This window comes from Staurois parvus, unplaced genomic scaffold (genome assembly GCF_062004578.1).
Source record: "Staurois parvus isolate SC_StPar_1 unplaced genomic scaffold, SC_StPar_1.0 ptg000615l, whole genome shotgun sequence".
In the NCBI taxonomy this organism is placed as follows: domain Eukaryota; kingdom Metazoa; phylum Chordata; class Amphibia; order Anura; family Ranidae; genus Staurois; species Staurois parvus.
In genome coordinates this window covers 221,559-239,011 of record NW_028318411.1, presented here as the reverse complement: position 1 = coordinate 239,011, position 17,453 = coordinate 221,559, and the positions used below count along the sequence as shown (strand labels likewise).

The following is a 17,453-nucleotide window of genomic DNA, read 5'->3' as shown; positions in this document are numbered from 1 at the left end:
CCCGGTAAAGGTTATTTCATTTTGTTTTGCTTTATTAAATATCTCTTCTTTCAATGGGAAGCTCTGGAGGCAACAAATAATATCTCTAGAAGGAGCAGATTCTGGGCCTTTGGATCTCAGTGCTCACATAAACTCTATTTCAGAGTCCACTGGTTTCTCAAGGATGTTATTAAATACTTTCTGAAGTGCTTGTGGTATTTGTTCAGGTAGCACTGACTCAGGGATCTCCTTCACTCTTATGTTATTTCTGCTGCCTCTGTAATCTAGACCAGCCTTTCTCAACTAGGGTGCCCAGGCACCCTGGGGTGCCTTGAGGTTTCTTCAGGGATGCCTTGGCAAAATGTCTAAAAATTGCCCAAAACTTGTATACAAGCCAGCCACAGGTTTTCATTGTGCACCATTATGACCTTCCAGCCATCGGCATCCTGACAACCAATGACATCATCAGTTGATAAGGAGGATGTCAGCTGCCTCTAAGCAGCCTTGTTTGACCCTCCCCAGCCCCTCTCCATCAGTGATGGGGTCACATTAACTCAGTGATGGAGAAAAACTGAGGGAGAAGAGAAACATGGGAATACTAGTCAGTACCAGCGTGCAATAGTGCAGGCCTTGAAATTTCTACTTGCCAGCTCACATTGGCTAGTGAAATTTATGGTGGGGGCGAGTGTGTCCCCAGGGCTGTCTTGCAGAGCAGGCTCGGAACTCAGGGCCGGATCTGTCACTCGCACTGGAAGCTGTGAGACTGCTCAATAGTTGAGCAAAGTGAAAGCACAGGAAGGAGTGTGTGCTGTGCTCTCTGCCCCCTCCTAGAGTGCAGTACCCGGCTCTGTGAGTGAAGGTATCAAACTACTGCAGCTTTTTATAGGGCTGTGTCCTTGTGTGTGTGTGTGTGTGTGTGTGTGTGTTCATGTACATGTGTGTATCTGTACATGTGTTTGCATATATGTACATGTATGTGTGTGTGTACAGGTGTGTGTTTGTGTGTATGTATGTACATAAATGTGTCTGTGTGTACATGTGTCTGTGTGTATGTACATGTGTATCTACATGTATGCGTGTCTGTACATGTGTCTGTGTGTGTATACATGTATCTGTACAGTATGTGTGTGTGTATGTACATGTGTCTCTGTGCATGTGTGTACATGCTTCTGTGTGTGTACAGGTGTCTCTGTTTGTGTGTGTGTATGTACATATGTCTGTATGTAAACCTACATGTATGGGTGGTTTGGGTAGGTTCAGGATTATGTGGTTATTATGGGTGGTAGAGTATGGGGCATTTGAGATACTGCTGGGTTGGATAGTAGGTAGGATATGCTTGGTAGAGTTATAGTTTTGTGAGTGAAAGATTATGGGGGGTTATGGTTGTATGCGGTACATGGTCTAAGTATGATGGAGTGTTTAGGGGGACATTGGAGGCCCTTATGTAATGTGGGGCAACTCTGGGGACCCTGATGTAATGTGGGGGAACTCTGGGGACCCTGATGTAATGTGGGGGAACTCTGGGGACCCTGATGTAATGTGGGTAACATTTAACAGTGTAATTTCATGAAATAATTTACGAGGGCGTGGTTAGGGACAGAATTAGGGGTGTAGCAGGGTGAGGGTTGGGTGGGGCAACTGGTGGCGAGTAACTCTTAAGGCCTGGCTAGTAACTCAGGATTTGAAATTTTAAGCCCTGCATATAGTGTATTTGCTTTGGAAGAATAAATCACCTCTAATATTGTGTGTCCTATATGTGTGGATGTTGCTGCGTTATATAAAACTATTAGAATAGTTTTCACATTTTAGAATGGGGTGCCTCAAGACAGTCCATAATTTTAAAGGGTGCCTCGGGGCTGTCCATAATATTAAAGGGTGCCTCAAGACTGTCCATAATTTTAAAGGGTGCCTCGGGGCTGTCCATAATTTTAAAGGGTGCCTCGGGGCTGTCCATAATTTTAAAGGGTGCCTCGGGGCTGTCCATAATTTTAAAGGGTGCCTCGGGGCTGTCCATAATTTTAAAGGGTGCCTCGGGGCTGTCCATAATATTAAAGGGTGACTCTGGGCTGTCCATAATATTAAAGGGTGCCTCAAGACTGTCCATAATTTTAAAGGGTGCCTCAAGACTGCCCATAATGCCGGGCCGGCACCATCTTGCTAGAGGCCATGCTGTTCCTGGCTGAGCACTGTGATCAGAAGATATTCATTATATTCCTCGCTGAGGCCAAGGAGGACGAGACCGAGAGGCAGGAGCGGGATTGCCGCGTGTGTCAGGTACATTTCCCCATGCTGTGACTCACGGGGAGCTGGGGAAAAGCACTAGAAGCCAGCGGGATCACAGATCTCCTCAATGTGCGCCATCTTTGCCGGGCTCCAAGCCACACCCTATCAAAGTATTTTATTTGGATTTGTGAGTATTGATTCAAAATTGATGTATGTTGAGAAGGAAAATAGCTGTGACAGGTATCCCTTCAACACATTTCTTTTATGATTTATGTAGTAGTGTCAAAATATCATAATAAGTGTATGTTAGGATGGTAATGAATTAGAATGTTATGATTACTATGCCATTCTATGTTCTGATTACGCTTTATTTCTGTTTGTTTAATATGATTATGTTGTTACTAGTATATTATGATATTAGCAAGTTATGTTTCTGTTTATGAATATATTATGCTATTACTAAGTTATATCTATGCTTATTAGTTTATTTTTTGATTAGCAAGTTTTATTTATGTTTATTATTATATTATGCGATTAGCATGTTATAATAACATTTGTATGTGTACCTTATGCTATTAGCAAGTTCCATTTATGTTTATAATTCTATTATGCTATTAGCAAGTTATTTCTATGTTTATTAGTATATTATACTATAGGAAAGTTATAGTCATGTATTAGTATATTATATTAATAGCAAGTTAAATCTTTGTTTACTATTATATTATGCTATTAGCATGTTATAGCTATGCTTATTAGTATATTATGCTATAAGAGAGTTGTATTAATGTTTTTATTAATATTTTATACTATTAACATGTCATATACAGTACATGTTTATTAATATTTGAATATGTTATATTCATGTTTATTAGTATGTTATTCCAGTAACAGGTCATATTTATAGTTTTATTAGTATATTATGCTATTATCATGTTATATTTATGTTTATATTACTAGATTTTGCTATTTGCATGCTACAGTATAATGTAAGTAGACAATTCTTCATGAAATGGCTTTTTTTTTTTTCTTCCCCTTCCAGCAAATTTGTACAATCACTTATCCTCAAACGATATGCGTAATGGAGGATTGTGTTTGTCAACGCCCGAGGATTGTTCGCCTAGCAGGCTTATCAGACATTGTAAAGCCAGATGTGAATGATGTAAACTACTGCATGACCATGACAAACCTTGACACGGCACCTTATGATACAAGCTCAGTAAATAGCTATAGGAATTGCTTAGAAGGTAGGAACCGGGAATCTCTGATTTTCTTGAAAAAAAAAAAAAAAGCGCATTTCGCTCTTGCAGTCTCCAGGGGTATCTAAATCACATACCCCAGAAGGCTGCAGAGGCAGGACAAACCACAACCAGGGGGTGGGGCTGGTGTGCGCCATTGAGGGCTGCCTGTCTGAACTTGAAGGAGGCAGCCAGCTCACAGTGACGGAGGTGGATTGAGATGGTGGCACTGGACCCGGGCTGTCACATTTGTGCAACAGATTGCTGCAGAACAACCCCGGATCTGCTGGGCAGGTGAGTATATGAATCAAGGACAATGCTGCAAAACAGGTAAGACAGGGTAAAAGAAAAAAAAAAGGTTGTGGGAGTAAAGCTATGTAATATGTATATTGCAACTTGCCAGTCCTTGGAGATGTCTGCATTAGTTTTTTTTTCTTTTGTCAATTTTTTCCTCTTTATTTCCACCTGGTAATCCTAAGAATAATACATTTTCTGTCGTAGGATGACAATGTTCATTCCACCACTGTATCTATGGAAAGGAGATGTAGTTACCACCCAGGCTGGACTTTAAACATGTCTTCCTCTCTTCATCTTCATTACACGAGGGGTGGGGTGATTAATAGTTAACCGATAGATTAGAGGAAATTAATTTATTCTCTCTTAAGAAAAGGAGATTAAGGGGGGATATGATCTCCATGTATAATACATAAGGGGGGATGTGATCTCCATGTATAATACATAAGGGGGGATGTGATCTCCATGTATAATACATAAGGGGGGATGTGATCTCCATGTATAATACATAAGGGGGGATGTGATCTCCATGTATAATACATAAGGGGGGATGTGATCACCATGTATAATACATAAGGGGGGATGTGATCACCATGTAGAATACATAAGGGGGGATATGATCTCCATGTAGAATACATAAGGGGGGATATGATCTCCATGTAGAATACATAAGGGGGGATATGATCTCCATGTAGAATACATAAGGGGGACATGATCTCCATGTATAATACATAAGGGGGGATATGATCTCCATGTATAATACATAGGGGGATATGATCACCATGTATAATACATAAGGGGGGATGTGATCTCCATGTATAATACATAAGGGGGGATGTGATCTCCATGTATAATACATAAGGGGGGATGTGATCACCATGTATAATACATAAGGGGGGATGTGATCTCCATGTATAATACATAAGAGGGGATGTGATCTCCATGTATAATACATAAGGGGGGATGTGATCTCCATGTATAATACATAAGAGGGGATGTGATCTCCATGTATAATACATAAGGGGGGATGTGATCTCCATGTAGAATACATAAGGGGGGATGTGATCTCCATGTAGAATACATAAGGGGGGATGTGATCTCCATGTAGAATACATAAGGGGGGATATGATCACCATGTATAATACATAAGGGGGGGATATGATCTCCATGTAGAATACATAAGGGGGGATATGATCTCCATGTAGAATACATAAGGGGGGATATGATCTCCATGTAGAATACATAAGGGGGGATATGATCTCCATGTAGAATACATAAGGGGGACATGATCTCCATGTATAATACATAAGGGGGGATATGATCTCCATGTATAATACATAGGGGGATATGATCACCATGTATAATACATAAGGGGGATATGATCTCCATTTATAATACATAAGGGGGGATATGATCTCCATTTATAATACATAAGGGGGGGTATGATCTCCATGTATAATACATAAGGGGGGATATGATCTCCATGTATAATACATAAGGGGGGATATGATCTCCATGTATAATACATAAGGGGGGATGTGATCTCTATGTATAATACATAAGGGGGGATGTGATCTCCATATATAATACATAAGAGGGGATATGATCTCCATGTAGAATACATAAGGGGGGATGTGATCTCCATGTATAATACATAAGGGGGGATATGATCTCCATGTATAATACATAAGGGGGGGATATGATCTCCATGTATAATACATAAGGGGGATATGATCTCCATGTAGAATACATAAGGGGGATATGATCTCCATGTATAAATACATAGGTGATCCATGTAGAAAACTCAGTGTAGAGTTATTCACCCTGAGGTCATCAAAGAGAACAAGGGGGCACTCTTTACGTCTGGAGAAAAGAGATGAAATCTCGAAATATGGAAAGGCTTCTTCACAGTAGGAGCTGTGAAAATGTGGAATAGACTCCCTCAAGAGTTGGTTGTGGCCACCTCAGTAGATTGCTTTAAAAAAAAGTCCTGGATTATTTCCTAGATACACAGAATATAACTGGATACTAACATTTATTGGTAAAGTTGATCCAAGGAATATCTGATTGCTTCTTAGGGGATCAGGAAGGAATTTTCCCCCCGCTGGAGCAAATTGGATGATGCTTTATTGGTTTGTTTTGCTTTTCTCTGGATCAACTGTGGATATAAAATTGTGTATATAGGATTGTCTTTTTTTTTAACCAGACTAACTATGCAAAAGGACAAATCCAGTAAGTGATAAAGGTACAAATGATTGTCTTTTATTATCAGTTGAAAGCCAGCGCACCTCAGGACTAACAATCACCCTTCTTCAGGGATGACAAAAAATGTATATATGTTCAATTTTCACATGGTGGTAGAGTACCTCTTCCAATATAGTAACTCTTCTTCCTCTTCATTATTGCAGAAAAATTAATGGATTCCAAGCAGAAGCAATGTGCTGTCATTGAGTCTTTGACAAAGAAAGGGTGTAGGCTGTCCAACATCCACACACTGCTACAGATTGTTTGCAGAGATGACACCATTTAACCACATGCCTACCAGGCACTTCTACCCCCTTCCTGCCCAGGCCAATTTTCAGCTTTCAGCTTTGAATGACAATTGCACAGTCATGTAACATTGTACCCATATGAAATTTTTATCATTTTTTCACACAAATAGATCTTTCTTTTGGTGGTATTTAATCGCCACCAGGTGTTTTATTTTTTGCGCTATAAACAAAAAAAGAGCAAAAAAATTGAAAAACAAAAACAAAAAACCAAACACTGTCCTTAGTTTCTATTATAAAATTTTGCAAACAGGTAATTTTTCTCCTTCACTGATGTGCATTGATGAGGCTGCACTGATAGGCAGCACTGATGGACACTGATGAGGTTGCACGGATAGGCAGCACTGATAGTGCAACATCATCAGTGCCAGCTCATCAGTGCTGTTTATCAATGCTGCCTGATAGGCAGCACTGCTGGGCACAGGTGGGTTGCACTGCTGGGCACTGATCATCTGGACAGCATAAGGAAAGTGCAGCAGATAACCGGCAACTGTATTTACCCAGTGATCTGCTGTTTTATTGGACACGGCTGATCATGTGGTAAAAGGCCGCCGTGATTGGCCGTTTACCGTATGACGTGATCAACTGTGTCCGTAGGACACAGCGATCACCGGTGGCGACAAGTGTGCGCTGCTGGGGGCGTGTTCTGCAATGACGTTCATGGACGTCGTCCCAGAACAATACAACCACGCTGTAGCTGTCCTTTGGCTATAGCGCGGTTCGGAACTGGTTAAACTTCTTCATCCATCTGTGCACATTGCTCTTGTTAAGTGTGATCTCCATAAACATTCTGTAGCCTTTTGTAAATATCAGACAGCCTGCACCTTTCCTTCATCAACAACCCAATGACGACATGTCCCTTCTGCTTGGAATCCATTATTTACCTGTATTGAAAAAGACTGCAACACATGGGCCAAATGTGGCCATATGTGTGCCATTATCTGGCCCCTAGGGCATTATTATTCTCACTTACAACAATAAGGCACCATTCCTTCCACTGACACCAATGATGGGACACTATTTCCTCCACTGATACTAGGGATGGATCACTATTCCTTCTACCAACACGGACACCAACAATGGGGCATTATTCCTCACATTAACACCAACAATGTGCAACTATTCCTTCCACTAATACCAATGCTGGGGCACTAATTTTCCCACTGACACCAATGATGTAGCATTATTCCTCCCATTAATACCAATGATGGGGCACTATTCCTCCCATTGATACCAATGATGGGGCACTATTCCTCCCACTGACACCAACTTTGAAGCACAATTCCTCCCACTTACACCAATGATGGGGCACTATTCCTCCTCCAACTGACCTAATGACAGCAGACAGAGTACGACTGGTGCACTAAGGAGAAATCTTTATCATTGGCATGTAAAACCCTCCATCAGTCCACCAACTGCATATCTCACAGGGAATCTAAAAATGTGTTTCCTATCAGAGACAGATATTGAGGACTTGCCAGACAGATAATAAAATCCCTCCCCCAAGATTACAGAGCCTGAGGAGTAGTCCTGCAAGATATCAAGCACTCTACACCTGGCCAGAGTTCGGGGCGGAAATATTCACTAATGTAAGGGGGTTACCATAAATGTAACCCTTTACCGTAACATATCTACCCTCAGGGTCTTCTAGGTGGGACTCCGGGAGGAAGGGGCAGGTTTTGTGAAAAGCTCTTGCCACTCCCTTGGCTCGCTTAAGTGGGGACGTGCGCAGAAACTAGCAGTCAAATAGGTACAATGGTAGTTTCGGGATTGATCGCATCTCAAAATGGGTCTCTTGCAACATCAGGACCTCAGGCTTGAGAGCTTTTATCTCCCGTCATACTCTACTGCATTTAAATGGAAACTACGACAGTTGATCAGAAGAAAGAAATAGCAAACTTAACCTAAGCATGGACAACGGACCGCAGAGCAGTTGTGGTGGCAAGTAGTCCACAACTCCGAAGGGTGAGCTCCCTGTGAAAAAAACATAATGGGGTGGACCTATAGTGGGGAAGCGTGTAAGCCATACCCAAGCAGGCAACTCCAGCCGGAGCTGCCTCCCGCCTACAGAAATGCATAAATAAAGAGCATTGAAAATACTGCACAGCCAAATAACAAGAACAATTTACATGCCAAACCAAATGTCCCAAAACCCCTGGCCATCAACATTAGGGACAGGTAGATATAAGTAGAAGAAAACAAAAAGGAAAAAAAAAATAGATTACATGGCACTAGGGGGCCAGTAACTGGGAAGATGGAAACAGTCCCAAATGTGTGGTCAGAGGCACCAAAGTAAAATGAGTTGGAAGTGTAGTAATCAGGAGCAAGTGTTCAAGTATTTCCTTTAGCATTGAGTGAGGGTTTCAGATCTGCTGACGTTTCCAGCGTGGTTCCTGCCAATCACGTTGCAGGTGAATGTGAGGTGATGGTCCATCAGCTCTCCAGTCAGGAAAGTCCACATCAGACAAATTCAGGGTTTGAAGAAACTGCGGTAGGTCATCCTTGTCACAGAGGGTGGCCGAAGTTCTATCTAGTAGCTGTAAGCCGGATGGAAAACACCAATGGTATGTAGCCCCCGCAGTATGCAGAGTGTACAGTAAAGGGCGTGGGCTTTTCCGTAGCTCCAAGGTGTGGCGGGTAGATCGGGAAAAGCATAGTTTTGAGCCCTCTAATTCCAAGTATGGGCTTTTGCGCATACCCCTTATGATAGCTTCTTTTTTCTGGTATTGCAGCAGTTTAGAGATCACATCACGAGGCTTCTTAACAGCATGATTAGCTGGCCCCAGGGCTCTAAGAGCAGGTTCTATTTCATTGGGTAGTGCAGGGGGTTTTCCCAAGATTCTTCTGAAAGCAGAAATCAAAGTTGGAATCAGGAAGGCTGTTTTAACGGATTCAGGCACGGATGTTCAAGTTTTTCCTACGGCTCCTATTTTCAATCATCAGGTTGAGAAAGCAATCCCTCAATCCTGCAATCTTGTCTAATTGGTTTTGCAGAGAATGGAGCACAACTGTGGACTCACTGTGTTGGGTTTCAAGGGTAGCAGCCCGTGAGCCTATGTGTATAATATCAGATTTGAGTTCCTGGAAACCAGCTCTGTATGTGATTTCCAGTTGTTTGAGAAAGGCTGCCAAATCAGCCTTTGTGGGGAGCTCACTCAGGCAGTGTTTAATATCCCAACAGGGATCTTGAGGAAGTGCAGCAGGTTAGGTTGCTAGCTCCCTAGAGTTGAACGGGTGAGTGCGGAGGGAGATTGGGACTCACTCTGCACGTGGCCTCCATATGAAGATCTTCCCTGAGGAAAGCCAGCATGTCCCTGAAGAAAGAGGAAGAGGAAGGATCTGCCATGATGGCGCCAGCCAGGTCTCCCACCCGCGGACCAGCGAAGAGGATGATGCTGCCCTATTGGCATTTGTTAGCAGGATCTGCTGGCGGATTTGTGTCCCCCTTCTTTCACAGCATCACCTCAGTTTGGCACGGGCGGCCGTGTTGGCAATGTGCAGAGCTTAACGGCGGTGGGCAGCAGGAGCTCCAGAATCAGCCTCCTTTCTCCACAATGGATTGGCCACGCAGCCCCCCAAATTGTCCTTTTAAGGCAAGAATCCGTAAAGGTAAAAAGTCCACAAGAGGTAGCAAATAGTCCTTACAGTCCATGACTTGGCAATAATCCACAAAAGCATAATTAGTCCATAATGGGTATCAGAGAGGCCATAAAAATCTTCAGATCCCCAGCCACTCAAGGAAACCCTGGCTTGGCCCCCTAGCTAGGGGCACAGTCCAGCAGCATGGCAGCCTACATTTTGTCAGTGTTTCAGCAGCCGTCCTCTCTTGGGGCACTGGGGAGCCCATATTTATCATATGGGCTCCTCAAGGGGCAGTGGATCTCAGTAATTTGGCAGGAAAACTTGACCAGGTTCATCTACTGTATCTAGCAGGTGATCCTAAGGACACAATACTCACATCAACATTGTAACAGTTTCAATGGAAAAACAACAGACTTGACCCAGATAACTGCAGAACAGGAGTCCGCACAGGGAAAAAATATTAAAATATAATTTCACCTTTTGTAACATGTTACACCCATATTCAGGGTGTAACATGTTATATTTAGACCAGCCCCCAATCCTCGCTTTGACAGCTAGAGGGGGATCTTCTCCCCCCTTGCTAGCTGCCAAATTAAGAAAATAAAAATGTTGCTGTGCAGGGCTCCGCCCACAGCGCCGCGTCACTCATTCACAGTCATGTAGTAGTGTAGTTTATTCATTCTTCCTGTCAGTATATCTGCTTGCTCGTACATCGCGTACAAGCAAGCAAATAAAATGACAGGTCTGCAGGAGACCCACATGGTATTAACAATCTACTGATCTTCTTTTGCAATGCTTTCCAGGCTCTTGCAGACAAAAAATAATAAAAGCACATTTTTTTACCTGCAAAAAAAATGTGCATTATTTTTTTTTTTTTCTAAAAGGTGAACTTATTCATTAACCTCTTGGAAGCACCAGCTTACATTCCTCTATCCTTCTTGATTTTTCCCAGATCATAAAAAAATCTCACCAGCAAAACTCATTAAAAGTGACCTGTATGTTGCCAAAATGACCTGCTTGGTGCCTACATATTGTCACAATGGCCTATTTATTTCCTGCGTGTTGTTGTAATACCCTTTGTGGTGCCCACATATTGTTACAATGGCCTGTTTGCCATTGGTGCCCACATATTGTCACAAAGGCTGTTTTGGTGCCTACGTATTGTTAAGATTGCCTGTCTGTTGCCGCCTGTTTCACAACGGCCTGCTTGCTGCTTATTAAGCTCCTCACTAATAAGTGTAGGTTGTCTTTTTATAGCAGTACAGTGCAAAAAAAAAGAAAAAAAAAAGAAAAAAAAAAAAAAAGAAGAAGATGGAGGTGCAGGCACATGCAGTGGCTAGAATAGAATGAAAAAACATTTCTGGAACCTTGTATGATACCATGGCGGTACATTGTGTGATGTCAGTGTGTGTAGTGTGATGTCAAAGCAGTACATCATGTGATGCTCATTGTGTGATCTCTCCTTCCTGCAGACATACACAACAGCATGCATGTTTACCTTGGTGGATCAATGATCCTAGTTCCCATTGCTGCCAATGACCCATTGTTTTGTTGTCACCATGCAAATGTAGACAGGTAAGTAAAAGTCATTGTCTTTTTCAAGCTCTGTTTTTGACTCTGGGACAGAAAATTACATTGCTGTGGTTTTAAATAGATCTTAAAAATGGATTAGTATAGAAAATAAGGATGCAGACTGAATGTAATGAAAAGTCGGGATGTGTGCTAATCACATCTGTTCATAGATGTAGCCAGCAAGTGATCTTTTGGTGGCTATAACATCCTCAATCCATTTTTTAGCAAAGGATTTCCACAAGATCTTGAAGGGTGTCTGTAGGAATTTTTGCCCATTCAGCAAAAGAGAACATTTTTGAGGTCAGGTTTTGAAGTTGGATGAGAAGACCTGACACAGGATCTGTGTTCCAACTCATTGCAAAGGTAGGTGTGAGGTCAGGGCTCAAGGACACTTGAGTTCCTCCACACCAAACTGGTCAAACCATGTCTTTATGGAGCTAGCTTTGTACACAGAGGACAGTCATGCCGAAACAGGAAAAAGGGTCTTCACCAAACTGTTAGCACAAGGCTGGAAGAGTGCAGTTACTAACATTTGTTGTTGTATGCCATTAAATGGCATTAACAATATCCATCACTGGAAACACCTAAACTAAATCACTTGGAGGGGAGGCCCATAACCGTGTGAAACTCCAGGTCTGATTTCAGACTTGGTTTATCAGTACCTCCATCTCTAAAGCTTATATCCTGCTTGTATCATGGGTTTAATATGATCTCTAGGTGTGTACAGAGCTTGAACTCAAAGAAGGTGCAAACCCCACTTAAGGATTTAAAGTCTGTCTTGTGCAAAAAAAAAAAAAAAAGTAGTGCACTGATCTTATGATCAATGTCTATTTACAACGTTTTTACATAGCAGCCTACAAAGCACTGCATCCTGGATCTGTGTGTTGCGGTTACAATGTACTAGCTATTGCAGTGTTTACCTCCATACACACATGGGGCTGGGGGTGAAGACAGTCTAAGACCTTTTTTTTTTTCAAAGGACTGAAGCAATTGCTGCCACCCTGCTGACAGCCCATCCTACTGTTTTTGTTATGATGCACCCCACAATTCTGGTAAGGGAAGGGCAGTTTTGGGGTCTGGGTATGCTGTATGTGACAATGCTTCATGCTCCATCCCAAACATGGTTGTAACATGAAAAATGATGCTTAAGATAAAATACGCCTTTATTTTTTGCTGTGATACTTACTATTGCTCAAGGGAGGCTAATGAGCCTATTTTTTCTTAAATCGGCATCCCTAAGAAAGCCCAGTTGCTGTTAAGCATATCCTTCCATTTAGAGATTAGTTGGAGAAAGGACCTAATCAGGAAACTGCAAACTTTTTTGAAAAAAAAAAAAAGTAAAGCAGGTCATATACGGATAGATTTTCGCATGAATGTTCGTCAGTACATTCGATAATGCCATCAGAGAATTGACAAATCAAAATAACTTCAAAATTCAAACAAAATTCTACCTGCGTATGCTCAGCCTTAATTGTTGCCTGCCCACTGCCGCTAGTAATGCTGTAGACCATCTGTAATAGTGTAAATACCTTTTTAAAAATCTTTTTTTGCAAGCAGCCATGTGACCGCAAAGTTCCGTGTCCTGAGTGGTTTGGTGAGAACTGACTATGGTCATGAGGAAGTATTAGAGCAGTAATGTTACTCCACCGGTTCTGGGCAATGTTGGGAGGGGGAGATTGCCCCCTAATGTTTTTCTTTTTTGTATATGTGTCACACTTAAATGATTCAAATCATTAAACAAAGTGTAATATTACACAAAGATAACCCAAGTAAGTACAAAATGCAGTTTGAAAATGATGACTCCATTTATTAGGGGAAAAAAGCTATCCAAACCTGCCTTGTGAAAAAGTAATTGCCCCCACCCCTTTGCTAGATCATGAATGAACTGTCAGTAACCACATTTTTTGGAAAGCGGAGTTAAAATTCACTTGCCACACCCAAGCCTGATTACTGCCAGGCCCACTGAATTAAGAAATCACTTAAATAGAAGGTGTCATATAAAGTGAAGCATGCTAACGGATCTCAAAAAGCAACACAGCATGCCTCAATCTAAAGAAATTTAAGAACAGATGAGAAAAAGTATTTGACATGTATCAGTTTAGAATGGGTTACAAAGCCATTTCTAAGGCTTTGGGCCTCCGGTGAACCATGCTGAGAACAGTTATGCACAAATGGAGAAAACTTGGAACAGTGGTGAACCTTCACAGGAATGGCCGGCCTACCAAAATTACTCCAAGAACACGACGACGACTCATCCAGAAGGTTATAAAAGAACCCAGAACAACATCTAAAGAACTGTAGGCCTCACTTACCTCAGTTAAGGTCAGTGTTTGTGATTCAATAATAAGAAAGAGACCGGGCAAAATGGCATCCATGGGAGAGTTCCAAGGTGAAAGCCATTGCTGACCAAAAAGAACACAAAGGCTGGTCTCACATTTTCTGAAAAACATCTTTATTATCCCCAAGACTTTTGGGTAAATATTCTGTGGACTGATGAGACAAAAGTTGAACTTTTTGGAAGGTGTGCGTCCCTTTACATCTGGTGGAAAATGAACACAACATTTCATAGAAAGAACATCATACCAAGAGTCAAAGATGGTGATAGTATGATGGTCTGGGGCTGCTTTGCAGCTTCAGGATCTAGACGACTTGCCACAATTGATGGAACCATGAATTTGCGCTCTACCAGAAAATCGTGAAGGAGAATGCCCAGCCATCGGTTTGTGACCTCAAGCTCAAGCACACTTGGGTTATGCAACAGGGCGTTTATGAGGCAATTACTTTCTCACATAGTGCCAGGCAGGTGTGCACAGCTTTCTTCCCCTAATAAATGAAATAATTTAAAGACTGCATTTTGTATTTACTTGGGTTATCTTTTTGGAATATTACAATTTGTTTGATGATCTGAATCAATTAAGTATGACAAATATGCACTGTATTTAAAATACTATTATAAAGGGCAGGCAGCATTTAAAGCTCAGACAGTCTTTCGTCAACCTCTTCACGCTGGCTGCACACAAATGTGCGGCCTCCAGGCGTCTGGGCCTAGACTCTGAGCGGCTGCACATTTGTGTGCAATTAACAAAAAACATATGTGCTGAGAGCGCGCACCCTGCACGCTCCCAGCACACGTCCGATACTTACGGAAAGGTCCCGGTCTGCTCTTTCCCGATCATGTGACCGCTATGATGATGCGTCACGGTGGTCACATGAACCCTAAACCCCGCCCCGACTCCCAGCTTCTGAAACTCTTAAAGGGACGGGAGGCGCCGGCGGGAAGGGGTTAAAGCAGTAACTGAGCTTCAAAAGCCAGCCCTTACTAACCTTTGTAGAGGCAGGTACTGTGGAGCAGTAATCCTAATTGTTTCTCAATATTTCAGTTTCCTCTCTCCCAGTAGCGGCTTAGCAGCTCATCTTCCCTTACCCCCTTCTCTAGCTGTGACATAGCAGATTAGAACCCCTTCCTGCAATTAGTGACTCAGCAGGTCAGCTCTAACCGCTCCTCACTCCTAGTATAGACTCAGTAGTTTAGATCGCCCTTCCATCAGTGGTTTAGCAGCTCAGCTATCCGTGTTCTTCCCTCCCAGCAGTGATTTAGCAGCTTAGCTGGCCCAGCTCCACTCTTTCTGCAGTGACTCAGCAGATCATCTCACTCTGCTTCCCGTCCCAGCAGTGACTCAGCTTCTTCTTCTCTCCCCTTTTAGCATCGGTTCACCATGCTCTCTTAGCAGTGACTCAGCAGATAAGCTTACCCTGCTCCCCCCTCCCAGCAGTGATCCTGCTTTCATCTATTTGGCCCTCAAGGATGCAGAAAAGAATGCTGACTTTTTTTTTAGTTCTGAAGTCAAAGCTTTGTTGCATCTTCCCTCCCACATTGCTCTCCACTGTAGGTGGGAGAGGTAGATTGGGCTTTAAGGTTAAGTTCAGGAAATACTGAATATTTGGGGCTTTAGTCAGGGGCAGTGTACTATCAGGTTCCTCATGTACTCAGCAGTTATCCTTCTCTTTCACCCGTGCCTTGCCTGCTCTGACAGTAAATTTTGTCTCTTTACAGGCTTTCAACTTTCTACTATGCAAAGTATAACATCACACCATCGTCCTATCCAACAGGCAACACTAGATATGGGCACAGATCTTTCGACTACCCTAACGCATTCCTTACCACCTGGACGAACAGTATGTTGACGAGTCCAGCTAGCACAACAGGAACCATATACGTATGAAGGAGTATGAGAATTAATCTAAAGGGAAATTTGCAGTCATAATAATTAAGCTTCATGTAATCAGAATTAAAAAAAAAAAATCTGCAAAAGAAATGAAAGATAATTAAAATGATGATTAACGTGTTTAATGACCCACTGTTTCATTGGAAATGCATTAATAATAATAAATACGCCAAGCACTGTGAATGTGTCTGCTATTTGCAATATGATTGCTTATGGATCAATATCTGTAAATAACAAAAATTTACAAAAATTGTGGTCTCTCTAGGGCAGATTTTCTCACACTTTGTATCCCTGGGGAACCCTTAAAATAAAATGTTTAGGTCTAGAGTACCCCCAGTTAAAAACAATTCATTGGTGGCCAGGAAGAAGAACGCCACCCATAGAGACAGCTAAAAAGATCATTGGTGTGTGCTTCTGGCTCTTTCAAATGGCATTGACCCTAGAACGATTGAGGCACCCCCAAATGGGAAGCCAATTCACCACAGCTAAAAGGAACCTCTAGCCACCTCTGGAGGAACCCTAGAGTTCCACAGCGACATGGGTGAGGATGGCTGTTCTAGGGTACTACTGCATATATACTTTACCCTTCTAGGACTCACTAAGTAGGTATAAATTATTGGCTCATGCACACACAAAGACATAAAACGAAGAAATGTAGAGCAGGGAATGAATTTGAAGAGACAGGATTGAACCCCATTCTACTTAGGGTAGTGTGTATACATACAGTGAGGAACAGAAGTATTTGAACACCCTGCGATTTTGCAAGTTCTCCCACTTGGAAATCATGGAGGGGTCTGAAATTCACATTATAGGTGCATTCCCACTCTGAGAGACAGAATTAAAAAAAATTTAGGAAATCACATTGTATGATTTTTAAAGAATGTACCGTATTTTTCGCTCCATAAGACGCACCTGACCATAAGACGCACCTAGGTTTTAGAGGCAGAGAACAGGAAAAAAAAAATTCTGAACTAATGGACTGCAGACATAGTACAGGAGATGACCAGAGACTGTGGACACAGTACAGGAGATGACCAGAGACTGCAGACATAGTACAGGAGATGACCAGAGACTGCAGACACAGTACAGGAGATGACCAGAGACTGCGGACACAGTGCAGGAGATGACCAGAGACTGCGGACACAGTGCAGGAGATGACCAGAGACTGCGGACACAGTACAGGAGATGACCAGAGACTGCGGACATAGTACAGGAGATGACCAGAGACTGCGGACATAGTACAGGAGATGACCAGAGACTGCGGACACAGTACAGGGATGACCAGAGACTTTGGACACAGTACAGGGATGACCAGAGACTGCGGACCGCGCCGCTGGATAGAGGAACGGGTAAGATGAAAGAACAACTCCACGGAAGTGGGAGCGGGCATCTGTCAAATTCAGGTACCCGCTCCCCCCCCTCCCCAAATGTCAGCAGTCATCTCTATAAGGTCTCGCTGTAGAGCTGAGCGGCCGGCCCGGTATTCTGACACGGCGGCAGTGGAAATACCGGACCGGCCGCTCCATATGACGCACTGACATTTTCCCCCTTTTTTTGGGGGGAAAAAAGTGCGTCTTATGGAGCGAAAAATACGGTATTTGTCTTGCACTGCTGAACTTAAGTATTTGAACACCTAAAAAACAGCAAGAATTCTGACTCTCAAAGACCTGTTACTGTGCCTTTAAAAAGTCCACCTCTACTCCACTCATTAATCTAACTTAGTAGCACCTGTCTGAGCTCTTTAAAGACACCTGTCCACCCCACAGTCAGTCAGGCGCCAACTACTACCATTG

At 42.6% G+C, this 17,453-nt stretch overlaps 1 protein-coding gene across 1 annotated transcript in view; it reads left to right on the top strand.

The window, feature by feature from the left end:
- Window positions 1–15,843, top strand: part of LOC149449518 (tyrosinase-like) — a 38,762-nt gene extending 22,919 nt beyond the window's left edge. The window contains exons 3-5 of the mRNA XM_089693141.1: window positions 3,242–3,446; window positions 11,335–11,437; window positions 15,489–15,843. Coding sequence (XP_089549267.1) covers window positions 3,242–3,446; window positions 11,335–11,437; window positions 15,489–15,657 — 477 coding nt within the window. The 3' untranslated portion in view covers window positions 15,658–15,843. The remainder of the gene's footprint in view (window positions 1–3,241; window positions 3,447–11,334; window positions 11,438–15,488) is intronic.
- Window positions 15,844–17,453: the final 1,610 nt, after the last annotated feature.